This window comes from Coffea arabica, chromosome 10e (assembly GCF_036785885.1).
Source record: "Coffea arabica cultivar ET-39 chromosome 10e, Coffea Arabica ET-39 HiFi, whole genome shotgun sequence".
NCBI lineage: Eukaryota > Viridiplantae > Streptophyta > Magnoliopsida > Gentianales > Rubiaceae > Coffea > Coffea arabica.
Genome location: NC_092328.1, coordinates 5877122 through 5899987, shown reverse-complemented (window position 1 = coordinate 5899987; position 22866 = coordinate 5877122). Strand labels below are relative to the sequence as shown.

At 35.5% G+C, this 22866-nt stretch overlaps 5 protein-coding genes across 5 annotated transcripts; all 5 read left to right on the top strand.

The window, feature by feature from the left end:
* The first annotated feature begins 744 nt into the window (after positions 1-744).
* Positions 745-1963, top strand: LOC113712056 (protein PHOSPHATE-INDUCED 1-like). Its single transcript, XM_027235337.2, has one exon. It carries the CDS (start codon positions 835-837, stop codon positions 1792-1794), a length of 960 nt encoding a protein of 319 aa, XP_027091138.1. The 5' UTR covers positions 745-834; the 3' UTR covers positions 1795-1963.
* Positions 1964-4136: 2173 nt separating this feature from the next.
* LOC113711780 (protein PHOSPHATE-INDUCED 1-like) lies at positions 4137-5346 on the top strand. The gene has a single exon (XM_027234979.2). The coding sequence runs from the start codon at positions 4248-4250 to the stop codon at positions 5193-5195; it is 948 nt and encodes a 315-aa protein (XP_027090780.1). The 5' UTR covers positions 4137-4247; the 3' UTR covers positions 5196-5346.
* Positions 5347-8054: 2708 nt separating this feature from the next.
* LOC113712053 (protein PHOSPHATE-INDUCED 1-like) lies at positions 8055-9276 on the top strand. Its single transcript, XM_027235330.2, has one exon. It carries the CDS (start codon positions 8166-8168, stop codon positions 9114-9116), a length of 951 nt encoding a protein of 316 aa, XP_027091131.1. The 5' UTR covers positions 8055-8165; the 3' UTR covers positions 9117-9276.
* Positions 9277-11823: 2547 nt separating this feature from the next.
* LOC113711886 (protein PHOSPHATE-INDUCED 1-like) lies at positions 11824-13013 on the top strand. The gene has a single exon (XM_027235120.2). It carries the CDS (start codon positions 11934-11936, stop codon positions 12903-12905), a length of 972 nt encoding a protein of 323 aa, XP_027090921.1. The 5' UTR covers positions 11824-11933; the 3' UTR covers positions 12906-13013.
* A 3283-nt stretch (positions 13014-16296) lies between these two features.
* On the top strand, positions 16297-17799 carry LOC113711107 (protein EXORDIUM-like 2). The gene has a single exon (XM_027234266.2). It carries the CDS (start codon positions 16566-16568, stop codon positions 17490-17492), a length of 927 nt encoding a protein of 308 aa, XP_027090067.2. The 5' UTR covers positions 16297-16565; the 3' UTR covers positions 17493-17799.
* Positions 17800-22866: the final 5067 nt, after the last annotated feature.

Genomic DNA, 22866 nt, shown 5'->3' with positions numbered 1-22866 from the left:
CAGCTTCTGTTTTGTATGTAAAGTTTAGGTTGTTTTTTTTGTTTTTGCTCTTATTTTATAATAGCTTACTACCATAATCTCTCTTTGCACCCTTGCATGGCCAGACCGCCGGAATAGACAAATTTCTGAAGACAAAACAAAACTTAGAATTGGTACTTTCACTTCTTATTAAAAATTGATTGACCGGAGAAATGAGCGACATACTTGTATCAACCAACCCAACTTAATTAAAGCCATTGATTACATTTTAATACTATTTGACAATTCTAAATTGCCTCCAAAATTATTCATGTATATAAATGTCTTAATCAAGTCAAAAGTGGACAGTAAGGGAACATGCACAAAATTAAAAACAAGAAAACAAATTCAAATCACTAAGCAGCCAGAAAGAAACTGCCCGGATGAACCCAGGTGCATGCGGTCCCCTTGGATTCCACAAGTCGGCTGTTTCTCTTACTCAAATTCAAGAGGAAAGGATAAAGGATGAAGCTGATAGCATAACAATTATAGCCTTCAAGACCCCTGGCCCTCCTCAAATGTGCACTGGCAAAAGGCAAATTCATGTTGTTTTCCCGTGTAGCAGTCAACTATAGCAAAGATACAACCAGGCTTAACAAGTGTGTCATTAAACTAACAACGCGTTCTAATGCTGGCACTTCACTAAGGTTGAAAGCTCTAGAAACTCAAATCAATCAACTATATAAGGGCCTAATGGCCACATCCCAATTCATATCAACTTCTACCTCAGAAAGCAAATTACACAAATTTTATCTCTTTCAACTCCTATAAGGTTTCCATATTGGTCTAGCAGAGTTTGAATTGCAGAAATTACTTATGGCCTATACAAACATCCAAACCAGAGTGCTAATGCAAGTATTGTTGGCACTGGCCTTTCTAAGTGTAGCTTCAGCAGGGAGGGTACTGAATGGTAAGGAACAAGATATTGTGCTTTTCCAATACCATAATGGTCCTCTCCTTAATGGAAAAATCTCTATCAATCTTATTTGGTATGGCCAATTCAAGTCATCCCAAAAGGCCATCGTAGCCGATTTCATCACCTCTCTCATTTCATTATCACAACCTCAAGTCCAGCCTTCTGTAGCAATGTGGTTCAAGAACATTGACAAGTATTACACAGCAATCAAATCCAAGAAATCCTCTTCACTCCAGCTCTCTTTGGGTCACCAAATCTCTCTTCAAGACTACCCTTTGGGAAAATCCCTCAAAGTGCAGCAAATTGAACAGTTAGCAGCAAAGGGTGATCAAATGAATGCCATCAATGTTATCTTGACTTCATCGGACGTGGCAGTTGAAGGATTTTGCTCTAGCAAATGTGGAACGCATGGTTCTTTCCATTCGAAGACCTCCACTGTCAAAGGCAAGAGCCCAAGGTTCGCTTACATTTGGGTTGGAAACTCAGAGACTCAATGCCCAGGTCAATGTGCCTGGCCATTCCATCAGCCAATTTATGGACCACAAAACCCACCTTTAGTGGCACCCAACAATGATGTAGGATTGGATGGAATGGTGATCAACTTAGCTAGTCTCTTGGCAGGGACTATAACCAATCCTTTTGGAAATGGTTATTATCAGGGACCAGCTGATGCACCGCTTGAAGCTGCCTCAGCTTGTACTGGGATTTATGGCAAGGGGGCTTACCCAGGTTATGCTGGGGATTTGTTGGTAGACCTTACCAGTGGAGCAAGCTACAACGCACATGGTACCAATGGAAGAAAGTATCTCCTTCCTGCATTATATGATCCTTCCACTTCTACCTGTTCAACTTTAGTTTAGGCCTCTAGGGAAGTGGGCTGAGCCTGTGCTTTCTTAGTTTGATGATATATTCTAGTATTGATAGAATAGTCATGGTATTGTTTTATATTAAAAAAAATGTATATGGTATTGTAAACCATGTAGAGAAATAGCTTGGTTCGTTACTTTAATAATAATTTCTTCGTCGCAACTTCCATTTTCAAGTAGCTCTTGATAGAAAATGACGAAAGATTGATGGCTTAATTGTTTTATTTGGTTAGCTATCATTTCCTGCTCTCAACTGCAACCAATGGCAGTGAATAATAAACATGCGTATTAAGAAGAAAATTGAACTAACGTTAAAGATATGAAATGGCTATTTGCCGCCCGTAAGGTTAAGCTGCTTCTCTTCCTTGCTAACTGCAATTGCGCTTGTACTCCAAAGCTCATGGAGAATGAAAGGATTGTTGCCAAGAAATCACTCCTAATTAGTGACAGAGCCAAGACCTATGAATAGGGGGAGCAACAATTACTTGAGCCAATAATATATGAGTTAAGTTTGAATACTTGTTAGACAGAAGAAAAATTAGACAGGTTATTCTTATCTCATTTGTGCTTAGTTTCAAAAGCCTTCACATTCTTATCCGTTCAAGTGGTTTTTTTTTTTTTCACTTTTCAAATAGAATAGTAAATAATTTTTATATATTTAGGGAGGAAATACGAGAGTAAAAGAAAATTTTATAAAATTTAGGGGAGAGCATAGGAGGTTCAATTCAAAAGTTGTCAATTGCAAAAATTTTCAATCCTTCCCAAAGTCCCGTGTTTGAAGAATTCAAAATTACAATTGTCAGAACGAATTTTTGTTTGTGCAATGGGTACAACCACCTTGAAATCATTATCAAAATTCTAGTATACTTCTCTAGCAGCTTGATGGGTAGCCAATACCGAAACAGGGTTTAGGGAGCAAGGAAACATTCTCAGGATATTGGCTGGGAGGAAGAAATCCAGGAGAAGCTGATACTGCAAAATAATATTGAGCACTTCCATTTCGCCATACGAGTTTAAGAAGCAGGGTGTTCGAAGTGAAAACGATTGCCTCAAGATGGGATTAAAGACGTGGAAATCTGATACTTCCCGCAAAGAACAAGACCATTTGACGGACATCGAAGCCGACGGAATATCCTGGCAAAAATCAAGTCTAGTTACAAAGAGATCATCTCTTTTCTGGATACTATTGGTGGGCAGAAACGCAATATCCCAAACGAAATCGACAGGATCTCCTTGGGACAATGTCACGCGCAGGAAGGGAAATTGGAACCCCTGATTTCTTTTGCCAGGAGATGTAAGCCCGGCAAAACAAAGATCCCCGGGAGGATGCGACCCCATGTTTTGGAGATGCACTTGAATCTGACAATAAATTTTAGAGGGCATAGGAATAGAATTGAGATAATCAATCATCAGGCAAGTTTTCTTGGCTGCTGCTGGCAGCCTTTACGGTTGCTTCTTTTGCCTCCCATGTACACGAAAATTAAATTGACAAGTATTTACCAAGGCATTAATTTGTACTTCTGCTGTATTGGCATTACAGGAAAAGTAATGCTGAAATTTGCTTCCCTGTATAAAATTGGAGTCTTTTAGCTTAATCCCTGTGAATTTGTCAATGGAGATGGGAGCCGACTACAGTCCATAAAACCTACCTTGGAGAACTAGCATTTGAGGATTCCACGTGTCGACAAACATTGAAGTCTAACAGCGCTCAATCATTAAATTGGAGGCAGGCCCATACTGTATAATATTAAATGAAGTCCCCTTTTGACCTTTTCTTTTTCTTTTTGTTTTGTGTTGGAAGTTGGTAGGTGGTACTCTGTCGACAAATATGTCAGTCTTCTACTAAGCTCCAGGTGTTCGCAGAAACCATCAAAGCCAGTGGATTCTGGGGAATGAAAATTGTTAATTCAGTCACAGCCAAATTCTAGGCTATGGGTGGATTACAACTTGCTTAGTTGCTCGTACAATAGTTGTTTTTAGGGCATTAATTTTTTTATTTGAGCTTTCCAATTGAAAGTTGAAGGGCTTCTTTTAGTCAATCAAGTGTAGAGAAACATGCTATAGTCCAAGTGAAGAATATTATAAGTATTGCCTAAAACTAAAAGCCCATCCCCTTCAAATGTTTCTTTCTCTTAGTCAAAGGCCATCTCAGTTGGGGTCGACTGGAGCCTTTGAGTCTCTTATAGTCACAGCTGCCATTTATAAAAACCGTGTTGCAAAAGCTGGCTCTTTAGTGTTTCCTCGCAACTTGGGGATCTGCTTCAACATTTTCACCCTTTCCTGGACCCTTCTCAGCTCCCAGCAAACTCTTGGTATATAAACATCACCCCATCCCTTAAGTTCTTCACACCAAACCACAAAACCAATTCCTCATCTCCTCTTCCAGAATACTTCAAAAACTTTTGTTCAACATCTCACTTGCTAATATCCAATTTCAATCATATATTATGGCCAGTGTTAGTGTTCCCTCCAAAATCACCCTGCAATTCCTTCTCCTAGCAATGTCTCTCAATCTTGTTTTTGCGGGAAGAGTTCTCCAGGAACAAGAAACTATGCTTTTTCAGTATCACAAAGGTCCTCTACTCATGGGAAAGATTACCATTAATCTAATTTGGTATGGAAATTTCAGGCCATCCCAAAGAGCTATTGTATCTGATTTCATTACCGCGCTGTCATCTCCACGGTCTCAAGTCCAGCCCTCAGTGGCAACCTGGTTTAGTTCCACGCAGAAATACTACAACCTGATCAAGGCCACGAATTCAGTCAAGCTCGTAGCTGGCAGCCAAGTTCTGGATGAACAATACTCTCTAGGCAAATCCCTCAAAATGCAGCAGATCGAACAACTGGCAGCAAAGGGTGATCAATTGAACGCCATCAATGTTGTCTTGACTTCATCAGATGTAGCAGTTGAAGGGTTTTGTACAAGCAAATGTGGGACTCATGGTTCTCTACATTCAAAAAGCACTGTTGCAAAGGGCAGCAACAATCAAAAGTTTGCTTATATTTGGGTTGGGAACTCAGAAACTCAGTGCCCGGGTCAATGTGCCTGGCCATTCCACCAGCCCCTCTATGGACCACAAAGCCCACCATTGGTTGCACCAAACAATGACGTGGGTATGGATGGAATGGTGATCAACCTGGCTAGCCTTTTGGCCGGGACGGTCACCAACCCTTTTGGAAATGGCTACTATCAAGGACCAGCAACTGCACCACTTGAGGCTGCATCAGCCTGTCCTGGAATTTATGCTAAAGGGGCTTATCCGGGCTATGCTGGGAACTTGCTAGTGGATTCTGCAACTGGTGCCAGCTACAACGCAAATGGTGTAAATAGCAGGAAATACCTACTTCCTGCCCTTTATGATCCTACTAGCAATTCGTGTTCCACTTTGGTTTAAGAATTCGTGGTAGTTCAGTAATCTCGTAAGTATATACAATTTGGCTAGTGAGGACGGAAAATGGAATGTACATGCGTATATGATGGTATTTCATTCATTGATTTGAGATTATGCAGTTAATAATTATAATATTATGAGAGTTTCGTTTGCATATTTTCAGTCATCTAGGCCTCAGCACATAAACCTGTGCGAGAATTTTGATGACAGATTTTCATAGTCAAATGTTGCGTATACATTTTTAATGTGATCAGTCTATGGCGTTTGAAAATGCAAATAATTGTGAACTCTTCAAAGCTGGACATTAATTAATTACCAGTAACCTTTTCAGCAAATGAAGAACAAAACCATCATGTATGATTAACAATAAAAGCAGATAACAGCATCTCCAAAATAAATTTAATACTGCACATCAATCAGATCAATGGTCTTATCGAGAGGATGTAAATGCATATGCGTGCCGTGTGTATAGCACTTGATTTTACTGATTTTAAGCGACATTATCAAGGCCTAAACTAACATAATGATGAACTAAAAATTAAAAAAGGGTATGAAGGAATGAAAAGAGACCCAAAGCAATGAAGACACACCGCTGTAGTGTTTCCATTCTGTGTAAAACTTATGGCAACGACAGTGCATGCTAGCTAGAGTGATTGCTACTTCTATTCTTGAATCCCAGCAATGCCTTTGCAGACGTAGTTAAAATTTGGCTCTCATTACCTGAATGAATTTTAATAAATTCTTGAAACAGGCAACAAACTCAGAAAATTGAAACATCCAAAGCGTTCTTACTTAGAATATGTATCATTTGATTAACAAGTAAAAGATGATTTTACCACATTATTGAATGCATCAGCAAGGGAAAGAAGAAAACAAAAGTAGAGCTTCCAATGCTCCAAAATAACAAGTACAAGCAATAAGTAGTGGATTCAGAGGAAAGCCTAGCGAACTTTGTGCAAATAATGGTCCAAGAGGCTACACTCTGACTGTCCCATTGTCAAATACAGCATATTTAGATCCGCATGGTAGGTAAGAATCCACTCTTCTGGCCTAACCACTTCATCATATCGTGCTAGTGTTCTAGGAAGAATAGATATTGCAAATTCTGAAAAATCATCTTCATCCACTGCACATTGCAGAAGCCCGTCTCTAGTTTGGCACAGATCATGGGAGGGACAACGAGATGTAAGATATGTATACGTAGTTGGTTTAGGTAAGCTAATCAATAGCAAACGATCATTAGTCCTGTCTGGATCATATGCTACTATTAAGACATCCTGCATATATATGATGATTTGTATTCTAAAACAAATTTCTGGTTGACATCCGAGGGTCATCTTATTATTATTAAAGAAAACGAGAATACTACAAGACAAGGAACAAAGTTGAACCTACGAGCTTGGAAGATTTTTTAAATAATAAAAGAAAAAGAAAAAGGATTTTGACTTTAATAACTTGACTTTTCCCCAAATCAAATAGTACGTCTTTTTTTTTTTTTCCCCCAAATTGGATTAGCCAACATCACACATTCACATGCCAGTGGAGTGGAGATGGAGAAATCAGAAAACACTTCTTGAGCTGTTTTATTTTGGGGTCAAAGCCATAGCCATGATCAGCTCAGCACCCATCAGCATTCAGCCGCTGGTCGGTTTCTTGCCAACAAGAAACCATTAAAAAGTAACGCGTCGAGAAAAGAAAACAGGTGGATCTTTTCTCACAATTTCAGGTGTGGTGTCCACAGCTATTCACTTTCCTCAGTTTCCCCGACCCTTCACTCTTGCTTTTCTTCCATACTCCACAGTTTCTAATTCTTGTTCCACTTTGGTTTGAACCTTTTTGTAATTTGTAAGGTTTAGCTTGTATATAGAAATTGGGGATAACCCGAGAGATCCCTGTGACAATTTCACTTGGTTTTCCTGTGGTTGCAAATATTATGCTTACCAATACCGCCCATATTTTGAACCCATGTCCGTCAACACTTCATATAAAATGCTAAAAAGTATCTTGATGCTTGAAAATAGTTAAGGTCACAAGAATAAAGAAATTACAAATTCTACTTTTAAAGGACTTGAAATTATAATTAAAAGAGAGAGAGAGAGAGAGAGAGAGAAGGAATAGAGGTACTCCCTATTAGCAATAATAAAATAGGTCATATTATCACACCTTTTTTTTTTTGTAAGTTACACTATCAAACTTTAAAAAATCTAAAAATTAATACCTTAATATTACGAGCAAAATTTGATATTTTTCTTCAGTATTTCTTTGCACAAAATTTTGGATATTTTCTTTTGTCAATGATTTTGTTACGATGTTAGCCGGAAATAATTTTGTAAGGAACAACAACATTTCTTTTCTCTTTTTTTTTTTTTTGGAAAGAAACAAGAAACAACATTGAACCTAGGAACTTGGAAGCTGGAAAAGGAATTTCCATGAACCCACGTATGGGTGTGTATTATCTAATACTCAGATTATTAAAGAAATTGAATTTTGACTTTGATGAGTGCACTTTTTCCTTGATCCAAAACGTCGTTCCCTGGAATTGGATCGCCCATCCTCACATCTCAACTGGCCAGTAGAGTAGAGGAAATCAGAAACCACTTGAGCACCTTTTTTTGTGGTCAAATGGCCATGATCAACGCCCAGCCGCTGGTCGGTTGGAGAGACCATTGAAAACTTGCCAACAGGATATCGTTAAAATGTAACGCGTCAAAGGAAGGTTGGATCTTTTCTCACAATTTCAGGTGCTTGACAGTCCACAACAATTCAGTTTCTTCGACCCTTCCTTCTGGCTTTTTTCATACTCCACAGCTAGCTGCTGCTACTATATAAATGCCTCCCAATCCCACAACTTCGCAACAACAAACACCTACTTTCACTAGTACCTCTAACCCCGATCTTTCATTAATACAAATCCTCGTTCAGCATCAAAGTTTTTTTTTTTTTTTTTTTGTGAGTCTCCTCCAAGTTTAAAACATGGCCTCTAAGATTTTCTCTCAGATCACAATGCAACTGCTGATGCTTGCATTGGTTTTCAATGTTGTTTTCGCTGGAAGAGTCCTCCTCCAAGAAAATATGCTTTTTCAATACCACAAGGGCCCTCTCCTTACTGGGAAAGTCTCAATTAATCTCATTTGGTATGGACAATTCAAGCCATCCCAAAGAGCTGTTATATCTGATTTCATTACCTCCCTCTCATCGCCCCAATCGCAAGTCCAGCCCTCAGTTGCAGCTTGGATCAAGTCCACTGATAAATACTACAGCCTGATCAAGTCCAAGAATCCAGTCGAGCTCGCACTTGGCACCCAAATTCTGGACGAGAAATATTCTTTAGGCAAACCCCTGAAAATGCAGCAAATTGAACAGCTGGCTGCCAAGAATGGCCAAGTCAATGCCATCAATGTAGTCCTGACTTCGTCCGACGTAGCTGTTGAAGGGTTCTGCTCTAGCAAATGCGGGACTCATGGTTCTCTCCCTTCCGAACAAACTACAATTGTTCAGAAGAACAAAAGTAATGCTCAAAAGTTTACTTATATTTGGGTTGGAAATTCAGAAACTCAGTGCCCGGGTCAATGCGCCTGGCCATTCCACCAGCCCCTCTACGGACCACAGAGCCCACCGTTGGTTGCACCAAACAATGATGTGGGTATGGATGGAATGGTGATCAATCTGGCTAGCCTTTTGGCCGGGACTGTCACCAACCCTTTTGGGAATGGCTACTATCAGGGACCAGCAACTGCACCACTTGAGGCTGCATCGGCATGTCCCGGAATTTATGCTAAAGGGGCTTATCCGGGCTATGCCGGGAACTTGCTTGTGGACTCTGCAACTGGCGCTAGCTACAACTGCAATGGTGTCAACGGGAGGAAGTACTTGCTTCCTGCTCTTTTTGATCCCACCTCAAATTCGTGTTCCACTTTGGTTTGAACTTCTTAATTATAGGTGTGGCTTGTACATAGAAATTACGATATGTGAGGATGGCCAAAAAAAAATCACTTGTAGTTCATAGGTTAAAGAATATATTAATTCATTCGTTTATTTGGTTATGCAGTTAATACAACTTCAGTTATATTTTTTTCAAGTCAAATGGTTCCAGATTTTACAATTTAGCACCATCTTTGATGTATTAGTAATTTAGTATTACCGTCCGCGTTGTTACATTGAATGTTGTTCGTTAGTTTGGTGAAAGCCTTGAACTTTAAAAGCATTTAAAAGCTTGACGCTTTGCTTCTTGCAAGTACACCATTGAATAGTGGATTGAGTATACAATTTGGATGATAAGTGAGAAATGGATACGAAAATTGGGAACAGAAGGGAATCAAATTTTCAAAATTTTTTTGTAACTTCGCTTTTAATGGATAAAATTGACAGGTAAGGAAGGAAATGGCTTGAATTTTCATAAAATTTATTTATTCCTGGTTTCGGCTTGAAAGAAAATACGGCTATACTATGCTGATAATCACAAGGGGTCAACTGCAATCTATTGTAATCTAATACAACTGAAAATGTTTGTCTTTTATTGTAGGAAAAACCGAGCCAGAGAGTATATCACCGTGCTCTTCTGCCTCATTTTCCTCAGTTTTCGCTTAACTGTCCTTCTCCTTGGAGCTATATGTTTTCTTTCTAATCAGTCCCTTTGATTAAAAAAAAAAAACTTGTGCGAAGCATTCTAGATAGCTTTAATGTTCTCAACTTGTTCAAGAAGATCTATTTAAATTTCTTGTTTCAAGAAATAAGACAATTTTCATTCCAGGAAACCTGAAAACAAAAAGAGGTTCAAAAATTTCCGTTGGTGGTGCTTTTATGCTGGTACTTTCTAAGGATTAAATGAACGACCCTTATCACAGGAAATAAAGGAAAGGGAGAATGCAGCCCACAAGAGTTTAAAAAATTTTGAAATCCTCCCCATAATTTTAGTTGTCAATTAAAATTATATTACTTTGACTCCCCTAAACATAGTTATCAATAAGTCTTTCTCTTATTTTGTTTAATTTATTCTGATAAAGTGTCCTTTACCTAACTAACAATTAGTTTTCTTGTAAAGTATAACATACATCACATCATAAAAGTGTTACAGTAAAAATATTTCAAATAACTTACAATTCAAACAAGCAGAGTGTCTACATTATCATATGATTAGTACTATTTTTAAATAACAAATAGTATAAAAACAAATGTATTTCTTAGTTTTTTTTATTACTATAACTTTAAGACAGCAACTAAGGTAACATTGTACATTATACATAGGAAATTAAAGACAAAGAAAACAAAAAATATGTCTTTTAACTATCATACAAATTGAAAAAGTTTCAATCACGCTTTTGAACACTTCACAGTGATAGTAACTAAAATGATATAAAATCAAATTTTCACGTTTTTCTTTGTACTTTGTCTTTATTTTGTCATCTTTGCCTTACCAAAACTAAGGTTTAATGGTAGAAAATTCTTGATTTCCTACCAAAACATATAATTAGGTGTTTTAGATTCAATAGGTCAACAATGAGATTGCCTTGCCTCACACATTGAATGCATTTTCTACCATTATGCCTCAGAAAAGTAATAAAAAAATTCAGAAACTATCTAGTAACCTACAAATTACTAGGGGAGAGATGAATTGAGCGTTACGAGGGATGAAAACGTAAATGAGAGTTTTCGGATTTGAGACCTTTCATACACCAAAAAAAAAACTACAAATTGCTGAAATACAAGTTTTTATTTTCTTCAATGGGCTTTATAATTGATCAGGTACTCATCGAAACAGCAATTGTAGTGGAGAGCAACAAAACCATTTTTATTTTTGCTCATAGATGCTGCACCTTATACGTCCAATTACCTGGAAAGGTCGGGTGTAAGATTTGTGCTATTTACTCAAAGTCCTAGAAATTTGGAAGGAATGATTCTCTTTTTGCCCTTTGTTTAGGTTAGAGGGGATGAATTTGTGAAGCGAATATAAAGAATTAACCAAAACAATTAGTAAAATAAAGAAAGTGACTCAGATCTTTAGGCAAAGGAAGCACGATGTTCTTGACTGCAGCCATGTGAGCCATTCAACTGGATTAAAGTATCCTAAGCAATATGCCCTGGCAGGCATGACCCATTTTAAAAAGCTAAAAAACAAAAATAAAAACATAAAATATAAGGAAGAGAGAAGAAAGAGAACAAGAGCAAGAACTGCTTCGTTTTAGAAAAATCAGTTCATGTCTAGCTAGCACTGAAGAATGAGAGAAAAAGAGAACAAGGACAAGAACTTCAATTATGAAAATGAGTTCATCATGTCTACCTAGCACTGAAGAATGGACTTTTGTCACCATTTAGAATCCTCCCTCGAGTCTTGACTGACCGAATAAAACATCCCCTAAATCCTTTGCTTTTCTAGTACGCTGGCACATTCCTGTCCTGTCCAGCAAGTGCCCTTCGGCATTAGCTGTAATAACGCTGTGATCCGAGTGTAGATTCTTTGGCATGGGAGAGCCTACCCCAGCTCCCAAGTTCCCATGTCCCAATACAACACGTTATCATGCAGCTGTATCTTACTTTTTTGCTTTCGTGCACCTTCCTCCGGCCTTCTCCCCGGTGGAGTTTCGCCATTCCAAGCAACTTTTCAGCACTATATATATCAAACCAACGACGACTTCTTCTTCACACCAAGACTGCTTCACGTTCCTCGAGAACTCAAGCCAATAACCAAAACCCAATTGTCCTTTCATTCCTCTTCTTCGAAAATTTCAAGAACTATTCATTAAAATGGCTTTCTTTCACAGCCATCTATTTTTCCAACTCGCCATAATCGTTTCATTAGTCCATTTCGCAATGGCTGGCAGGCAAGTCCCCAAGCCCACCCAAGATGACCAAAACACGATGGTCTTTCAATACCACAATGGCCCTCTTCTTAGTGGCAAAATCTCAATTAACTTGATCTGGTATGGCAAATTCAACCCTTCAGAAAGAGCTATAATTGCAGATTTCGTTACCTCATTGTCCACCTCCTCTTCAAACCCCACAACCAACGAGCCATCTGTCGCCACGTGGTGGAAGGCCACTGAGAAATACTACCATTTGCTCAGATCCAAGAAAGCCTCTCCCCTGATCCTCTCACTGGGTACCCAAGTTATCGACGAGAGCTGTTCTTTGGGTAAATCTCTTACCAGGAATCAAATTGAAGAACTGGCAGCCAAGGGTGAACAAAAGAATGCCATCAACGTTGTACTAACAGCTTCAGATGTTGCAGTTGATGGGTTCTGCTCAAGCACCTGCGGGACCCATGGTTCACTGTTAAGTTCCAAGATTGCCTCTGCCAAGGGAAAGATTTACAAGTTTGCTTACATCTGGGTTGGAAACTCAGCGACCCAATGCCCTGGTCAATGTGCATGGCCATTCTACCAACCCATGTACGGACCTCAGGCTCCACCACTGGTTGCACCCAACAACAATGTGGGTTTGGACGGAATGGTCATCAATGTTGCTACCCTTTTGGCTGGGACAGCGACCAACCCCTTCGGAAATGGCTACTTCCAAGGACCTGCAAATGCACCGCTTGAGGCTGCCTCGGCTTGTACTGGGGTTTATGGGCGTGGGGCTTACCCAGGATATCCTGGGAAGCTCTTGGTCGACCCTACAACCGGTGCAAGCTATAATGCACATGGTACAAATGGCAAGAAATACCTTCTTCCAGCCTTCGTTGATCCTTCAACATCCTCATGTTCTACATTGGTCTGAAACACTAAATGTAATCGTACACAAGTCTAGGAGATGGAGATGTAGTCATGTCACAAATTCTTTGATTCTTTTTTGAGATCGAATATTAAAACACAATTTATATTTTTATACCCTTTATTTCCTTGTATTATATATCGTACTAATTTGGTTTACAGATCAGACGACTTCTTTATCACTCCTGACACGCTCTCTAACTTGCTTATATTTATTTTACAACAATGATGGGTGCGGTTTTTGTAACTAGTGTCACTGGGCATGTTTTCGGGATTATAGAACACCAATTCTTACAAATCATTCGATTTTTAGAATTTTTTTTTTTTTGGTAACTCGGAATTGAACTACAGTCCCATGCAGGAACTGCAGTCCCATGCAGCGGTTCCGGACGAGTCACAGAGGTGCAAATTTTCAAACCTAAAATCTTAAGAGCCACTTATTTGCTGGACCACCCATGTGAGGGCCACAATTTTTAGATTGATAGCAAAATTTGAGTATATAATTTTTTGTGAAAAAAAAAGTGATTCGCTCGTACCAACTGAAAAAAGTGTCCTTCTTGTCTGTCAAAAAAAAAAAGTAGCGTTTTTCTTTGCTGGTAGTTTCTCTTAGAAGGAGAGAGAAGGCTGGAAGAAGGATACAGGCAAAACGAGATCGTCGCTTAAAATGAGGAACGAAGGTGCTTTACTAATTGGCTATGTTCAATCCTAAGAAATGTTTATTGGAACAAATAATTAGTACCAAAAAAAAAAAAGAAACAAATAATATGAGTGGTACATTTTTCTTTCTAATAATAAAGTAGTGCAAGATATTATTATTGTTGCAAAACCTAACTTCTTTAAGTCCAGCGTAGAAGTTTTCTAGTCTTCAAGGGAAGATCACAATATTCATCATCTGCTGGTCCCTTTTTTGGGCAGGACGGCTTCTTTTGTTTGCAAGCGGATGTAACCGGACGAGAAAATCAAGTATTTCCTCCGAATCAAAGAAAATCAATCATTAAATGTGAATTTGAATTCCAATTGAGGATGAACAATAATCAGATACTAATGAAATGACCCAAGACATACTTTTTTTGATGAAATTACAAGAAACTCGTAATGATGAGAAGAAGAAACTCACATCTAGTGAAACACTAAGACTTGAACTTGGAATTTCTAATTTTGCCGCCACAAGATCGTGGGATATACTTTAAACCAGTATTAATGTAACAATATATACTGTAATAAATATACTAAACAACTTTTTTTTTTTTTTTTTTTTGGAAATGACTACTATAAAGATTTTAATTTAGCTTGTACCTATCTTCAAAACTAATTGTCATTTTCATGTTATTAGATTAAATCTTCAACTTCATCAACAAAAGGCAAATGCGAAATAAGTAAGCCGCCAAAGTAGCAATGTGTTGTATGCTTGCCAACATGTTGCTCCACTTTCACTAATTTTATCTTAATTTCAATGGAAGTAACAACCAACCTTCATTGACTTGGTGTTTGCCAAAAGGACAAATCTAATGTGGGGCTTAATTTGTTGGCAAGACAATATAATGCATTAACACAATAAACCAACGGAAAGGCATTTAACACTGGATTGATATACGTGAGTGAATTGGCTCACTCAACAATATCACGATCATGGTTCATCAATACAACCATGTGGATCTCAACTACGGGCTTTTCTTGCATCTGTTCAACTTAAATTTTGCCAACTAAAAGCTTTTAGTCCAATCTTGGAAATGTGGGGTTATTGTGATTGATTGCCAATTGAAGCCAGGACAAACGGATCTGAAAACAAATACTATATACTTTTGCTGTGTGAATTTGCATGTTTTTCAATGCCTTTCTATTTGAATTTCTTCTTTCTTTTCTTCTAGTGCTGTTAGTGTAGAAAGGCTGGGTTTGGCTACACGCATACAAGAATGGCGCGCGGAAAAGGGAAGGGGGTTCCATTCCCATTATGGCATCAAGAACGTCAGAAAAATTGAGAAACCTCATAATCTGATATGGTATGAAGAAGATGTGATGACTTCTCAGGCACTAAGGACAGTTTACCAATTTTTACTTGCCAAAAAAGATATTTAAAATAATGCACATTTTGATTTTGGAATTCCAGAAGAATAAAAAAAAAAAATCAATGGTACACCCAAGAGATAGCTGTATTGTTTTGTAGATCCCGTCCAGTAACGTCCTTAAGGAGTCTGATATTTTAGTTGAATGATATTGAGAAGTTCTATCAAGAAATGTCAGTTTCAGACTGGAATAACCATAAAAAGGGTCCCCCTTAGAAAGGTCAGAAGTGAAAAAATTCTCGGAAATAGAGTGTCGAGTAAATCAAGCTCGTGATTGACGCACCAAAATGTTCAAGCAAAATTGATAGTAAAATGTAGTACAAACTGCAAACTGTTCTCCAATTGTGGACTTCCAGATTTCCAGAAACGCTGATCCAACCGAACCCTAATGAAACCTTACCAGAAAAGAGAAGAATTGAGCTTTGATATAAAATATGCTTTTGCTCGTCAAGGTGATTTTTCATTTTATGTCACCAAAAGGATTACTGCTTAATTATTTTCTTGATTATTTGATTGTTAACTATTAGCAATAACCTTAAACTTCTTACGCTTGGCTTTCTTCCTTTGATTGCTGATAAACGAAGAAAGAAATGTAAGCATAACTGACTTGTTAAAAGTCCAATAAATTCCTTCACATCAGAAACATAAAGTTAAGATTTAATGCGACATTAATTAGAGAGCAGGACCACACAGCATTCTTAAACTAATCCAGTGTTTCGTGGAAGTTAATGAACTATATCACAGGCTGCGTTTGGATTGAACGATTTGACAAAAGATTTGAAATTCTCTCAAACCCTTCTTATTGTTTAGATTATTTAAGAGGTATTAGAATTTTATGAATCACAAATTATTATAACAAGAAGGTGTTTAAAATATATTTCAAATGCTTTTTAAATAACCTAAAACAATTAGGGTAATTTGGGTGGATATGATCATAATCGCATCAATTCTTATCCGCTGCAAGAGCTTTCGCAGCCCCTGCTGTCTCTTAGCTGCTTCCCTCTCTAGCAAATTGCGACTGCATGCACCAATAAAGCATCAAGGTTCACATTGCGAAAACGAAAGAAATGTATTAAATCTAACAACATGATTACAATGATGCTAACCACAATCTTATCAAGATTAGGAATCATCATTAGAATAGCTCCCCAATTGGCAGAAAAAATAAAAGCAAGTGAAACAGCTTATTCGATACGTTCCCTGAAAAAGACCTCCCTCTAGCTATTATACAATTATGTAATCCCATTACATAACCTTCCTAACCAGTCTAAAACCACCAACAACGCTTTTAATGGCCTTATGAAGTCAACTCCAAATTAAAACCTTAACTCCTAACGCGTATTCCTTTCCAACTCTATGGGACATGGCAATCACTAACTTTTAACAAGTTCACAACACCCCCGAAAACACCCCGAAAAAATGGCCTATATATATACATGCACGTACATTTTCCAACCAAACCAACATCCTACGATTTGCAGTCTGCAAATTCCTTAAGTTCTGTCAAACATTGTACAGTAGAAAGGAAATAAAAAAAAAAAAAAAAAAAACAACAACCAACCTTTCTTGAGAACTTTTGGTGTTCAAATTTCAGACAACCAAAAATGGTTGCTAACGTTCGTTTCGTTACCATTACTTTTTCTTTGTTCGTGCTCTTAGCAATATTGCCAGGTTCCTTCTCGGCGATACCAAGAAAACTGGCTTTGGTTAAGCCAGAACCAATTGTGCTCAAGTACCACAAAGGTGAGCTCTTGAAAGGCAATACGACAGTGAACCTCTTGTGGTACGGCAAGTTCACCCCTAGCCAACGTGCTATAGTTGTCGATTTTCTAAAATCCCTCAGCCCCACAGGCCGCCGCGGCCCACCGCCACAGACGGTGGCTTCATGGTGGAGTACCACCCAGAAGTACCTTGGAAGTCCATCCACCATCGCCGTCGGGAAACAGGTTTCATTGAATTACCCTCTTGGAAAGGAGCTGAAAGATTCGCAGATTCAAGCCTTGACCTCCAAATTTAGTCACGTCAATACCGTTAACCTGGTCCTGACGGCGTCCGACGTGGCAGTTGAAGACTTCTGCATGAACTCGTGTGGGACCCACGGGTGGACCCGGGGGAGCAAGGGGCAAAAGTATGCCTATGCCTGGGTGGGTAACGCCGTCAGTCAGTGCCCCGGCGAGTGTGCTTGGCCTTTCCACCGGCCAATCGTCGGGCCGCAAACGCCGCCGTTAGTGGCACCTAACGGAGACGTTGGGATTGACGGATTGGTGATTAATCTGGCAACGGTTTTGGCTGGGGCTGTTACGAATCCGTTTGATGGGGGTTACTTTCAGGGCCCTCCCACCGCGCCGTTAGAGGCCGTTTCGGCTTGTACTGGAATATTTGGATCGGGTGCCTATCCGGGATTTCCGGGTACGGTTTTGGTTGATAAGACCACCGGGGCGAGCTACAATGCTCGCGGGGCGAATGGCCGTGAATATCTGCTGCCGGCCATGTGGGATCCCAAAACGTCGACGTGCAAGCCACTCGCGTGAGACGAAACCTCCTGAGCAAAATAAAATACTATATATATATATATATTATATACTGACCTCAAGCAATTTCAATTTTTATAATTTTCCTGCTGCTGTTGATTAAACGCTTTGCAGAAGTCGTGAAGACCTGTTTGATTAATTTATGTTTCCGTTGATTTTCATTTTCGTTTATCTGACTAGATCTCAGACAATGCATTGTGTATTTTGATCCTGTCCAATGTTGTGAAATTTCACTTGTAACTTTCAAGCATTACAAGTTGTTCTTTAAAAAAAAAAAAAGAAGATACAATTTTTAAAAAGTTGTTCATGTTCTTTCTTCTTCTTTTTTTTTTGTTTTTTAATTCCATAGGTCATCAAGTGTAGTAAAATTTCTATAAATTAATACTCGATAAATTAATAGCATCTATTGAATAATAATTTTTTTTTATCCTGACTTGAGCTAACAAGTTAAAAATAATTTTGATAAAATAATAAGATAATAATTTTTTTGAAAATCTTATGTAATCCTTTGATCCAATTCATGTCACAAATTAATTATTCACTAAAATTACATACCATATTTTCTAAAATATATGAGTCTATTCTTTTTCTCTTAAAATTTAAATCTGCCTCTCTAACTTTTCTTATCGCATCTAAAAATTTTGGACTTGAATTCTCATCTTGTAATAGGAACTTATGAAGAGTTATTGCAAATCAAGTGCATATGGATTAGTTTATATTCTTTAAACTTTTAGCCTCGTTTTATTAATAAAATAATTCACATTTTTATAAAATAAAATGAAATTTTAGTTGGTTAAATGAGCATTTTTTTAATTGTAAGTATATTCGATAAATTAATAAATTATTAATTTATCGATTAATTAATACGTCCTTAACTTAATAGAATTTGTATGATTCTACAATTATTAATTTATAGAGATTTTACTGTAGTATAATTATATATATATTTTGTACAAAATTATGAGTGTTTTAATTGGGCCCCCAATAAAAATATGCAAATGGAAAGCCATTTATTTAGACCCGTCCACGACGTCACGGAAGTAGCCAAAACCGAACTCTTTTTTGCAGTTGCGAAAATTCTCTGTGTTTGCACCTTGCAGGATTGCAACTCCTATTCGTTATTTTGTTCTTGCCTTTTTCATCTAAGTTTCAAATATTCCATTTCTCCCTTATCTTCTTCTTTCCTTAAAATCGAATACGATAACTTCTTATTACCTCCTACCAACAGATATCTCCATTTTTATGAATAAACTCACGTACGTAATATTAGTTTGCCAAAAGCACCGGCTAAAGATAGAAGAAGAACCAGCCGGAGGATGCTTTCACTTTGAAGCAAAAGACAAGTCCTCAAAATTAAGAAGCAACCAACCGAGAAAGTAGTAACAAATTTGAGAATGAAGAAGTAACAGATGCTAGTTTAGACCTATATGCATTTCCAAAAGAAAGCTGTGTATTTATGGCTAATGGAAGAAGAAAATCTGTGCTGAACTTTAAAAATGTTCCAACTAGGCCACTATATTTTTCTCTGTGTTGTCCAACTCACTGAACCGGGCCATTTTGTCTAAAACCTCTCACACAAATCATTTATCTCTTCCATCAAAGTGGGATTATTTGCTTCCAAAGTTTCTGGAGTTTCCTAAGGCTTTTCTCCGAATGTAATCACTAACTGCTTCCCAAATATAATCGATGAAGAAACTCTGGTAAAATACGTAAATTTCTCTGAACCTTATGAAAACCTTGGGGGCAAATAATCTTGTTTCATATTTAGGTTGAAGGAAGAGTTAATCAACTGGTGAGAGGGGTTTTTATGGGAAAAGATGTAAATCTGCTTGCAAAATAGGAAAGCACGTCACATGAAATTTGTATCAGCATGTTTAGAAGTTTAATCGGTCGGGTGAAGCTTTTAGATGGTTTGCGACCTTACAGTTAGGGATGTAAGCGAGCTCAGCTACTCACGAGTAGCTTGGTCAATGGCTTGGCTTAAACTGAATTCGAGCCGAGTCTTGAGCTACTCAAGTACACATTCGAGTCGAGTTCGAGTCAGAATTTAAATAATATATATGTATTATAATTATAAAATGACCGTTATAGGTATAATTTATACTGAATTTACAAGTAAGATATCGAGTCAAAAAGCTTGATTACTCGACTCGATAAGACTTGACTAAATGTCAAGTTTTATCGAGTCGAGTCTCGAGCTTTTAAAGATTTTCTCGAGTCAAGCTCGAGTTTGAGATTTTTCGACTCTATCAAGTTCGAGTCAAGGTCGAGCCAAGTTATTTATAGGTCGAGTTGAGCTCGAGTATAACAATACTCGAGCTCGACTTGGCTCGATTACATACCTACTTACAGTAGTATAATAATAATAAAGGGTGTGTTTGGATCCCTTGTTTTTGGGGCTGTTTTTGAAAAACTGTTTTTCACATTTCAAATGCTATAGTAAATGTGTATTTCCAAAACAACTCCAAAAACACCATATCCAAATATTATATCAAAAACAACTACATATGTATATTTCAATTATGTATATTATATTATATTAATATAAATTGAAGTATACAAAATGAAAATTATATATATGATATATTATATAAATATTTATATAAATTAATATTATACATAATATTGTATATTATACATAATATAATATAATATACATAATATGTAATATTGTATACATAAATGTGCAAATATTTATACATAATATATTATGTACATTATATTATAATATATACATTATTAATGTATAATATTATTATGTACATTATTGTGTATAATAATGTATAATAATGTTATGTATAATATATAATATACATAATATGTAATAATGTAATAATGTATATTATGTATAATATATTATATTATGTAAATTATATTATATATATACAATATTATGTATATTACACAAATTGAAAATTATATATTATATGAATATTTATATAATGAAATATACAACAAATATTACAAATTGAAATATTATATAAACACCATATTTATAATATTATAATATTTATAATTAATATTAATGTATATTATATATTTTAAATATTTATATATTTATTTATACATATTATAAATATTTTTATATATTTGCATAAATATTATATATTATATAAATTATATATAATATAACATATATTATATATTATATATATTATACATTTATATAAATGTACATTTATACATAATATATATATATATATATATTAATGTATATTTGTAATATACATTTATATTATGTATTATATATAATATAATACATTTATACATTTATATTAATATACATAATATTAATTTTATATTTATACATAATATTAATACATTTGTACATTTATATTAATTATATTAATACATTTATACTTAATATTAATATATATTAATAAAATTATAATTTATACATTTCTATAATATTCATTTGTAATTTATACATTTATAATAATATAGACTTATACGTTTATAAATATATTTATATTATGTATTATATATAATATAATACATTTATATATTTTTATATAAATACATAAATATATTTTTAAATATTTATAAATGTATTATAAATGCATAAATGTATATTTATATAAAAATATATAATTTATAATTTATAATTTATACATTTATATAATATTCATTTATAATTTATACATTTACAATAATATAAACTTATACATTTATAAATATATTTATATTATGTATTATATATAATATAATAAATTTATAATACATTTATATATTTTTATGTAAATATATAATTATATTTATTTATAAATATTTATAAATCTATTATAAATGCATAAATGTATATTTATATAAAAATTATAAATTATAAATTGTAATTTATAAATTTATATAATATTCATTTATAATTTATACATTTATAATAATATACACTTATATATTTATAAATATATTTATATTATGTATTATATATAATATAATACATTTATATATTTTTTAGCGAATATATAAATATATTTATTTATAAATATTTATAAATGTATTATAAATGCATAAATGTATATAAAAATTATAAATTATAAAAATACCCAAAAATATGTTTTAAAAATTCCTCTAAAAACAATCCAAAAAACATTTACAGTAAAAGTTTTTCATATAGTTTTTGAAAAACAACTCCAAAAATAACTAATCCAAACGGACTTGTATTTAAAAAACAAAATGCTACAGTGCTGTTTTTGAAAACAACCCCAAAAACAGCTAATCTAAACGGAGCCAAAGATTTTTGTAACGAGCTCATTAATATATTTAGTATTCACCTAACCTATCACACACACACACACACACACACACACACATATATATACTAACAATTATTATTCTCTCTTGTATTTATGTACTTTTTCTATTTAATTTTGCTTACCTTCCGTTATATTTATTTATTTTTTAATTATTTTTTATTTTTAAAAATATAACACCTGAAATACATTTTAACGAGTGTCACCAGTTAGATAAACTGTAATAATAATAATAAACTAACAACAAAATGGCCTAAAAAATGGAGAAGTGATAAAGAAATATTTTCACTGGCAAGTTGAAAAGAAATGGATGAAAGCCCATTGATAGACAAAGGAATACGGGGCTGGATGGACAATTAGACATACAAGTAGAGACCAACATTAAACTGGACCTTGTTTGGCAGGCAAATTTTTTGTCAAGTTTGTCTACTACAAATTTTTTAAAAACTTTAACTACAGTCACTTCAAAAATTTATACACTTCAAAATTTTTTTTAAAAAAACTTCTACAGTAAACTACAGTAAAATTTTAGACAAACACTCAAAAACTCACTTGCCAAATGGGGAATTGGGACAGGTTAAATTCATATATGTTTACAAATGCAATTGCAGTTTTGTACTAACTTGATATACATAAATAAACATTCATGAGCATAATAAAATTATATAAAAAAATATACTACTGTATATTACCTATAAAGTAAAATACTACTGAATAATTGTATTAAAATTCAGATATCACCTGGTCATCTTTAAAGTTTAACCTAGTTGCTGGTGGTGGTGGAGAATTTCAAAAATGGACCCACAAATTGATATGCTACAAGGCCAAATATCTTGACTTTAGAGGCTGTCGTAGAATTATTGATCTCACCTTTTTCTCAATGACCTCATACTTTCCTTGTCACTGGCCTGTCCTTTGTTGCCCAAATTGTTGACAATAGTACACGCCTATTCATACTAGGATGTTACGGAAGAAAGGAAAACAGGGACCATTATCATCGTTGTGTTTCTAGCTTCGCCAGGTTAAACATTCCATTATTTTTAGCCCTGCCACAATTTGTCGAGGCCCCAAATGATGGTTCAACGGGGCTAATCAAGGCTCCAATAAGCACAAAATTGCCTGCA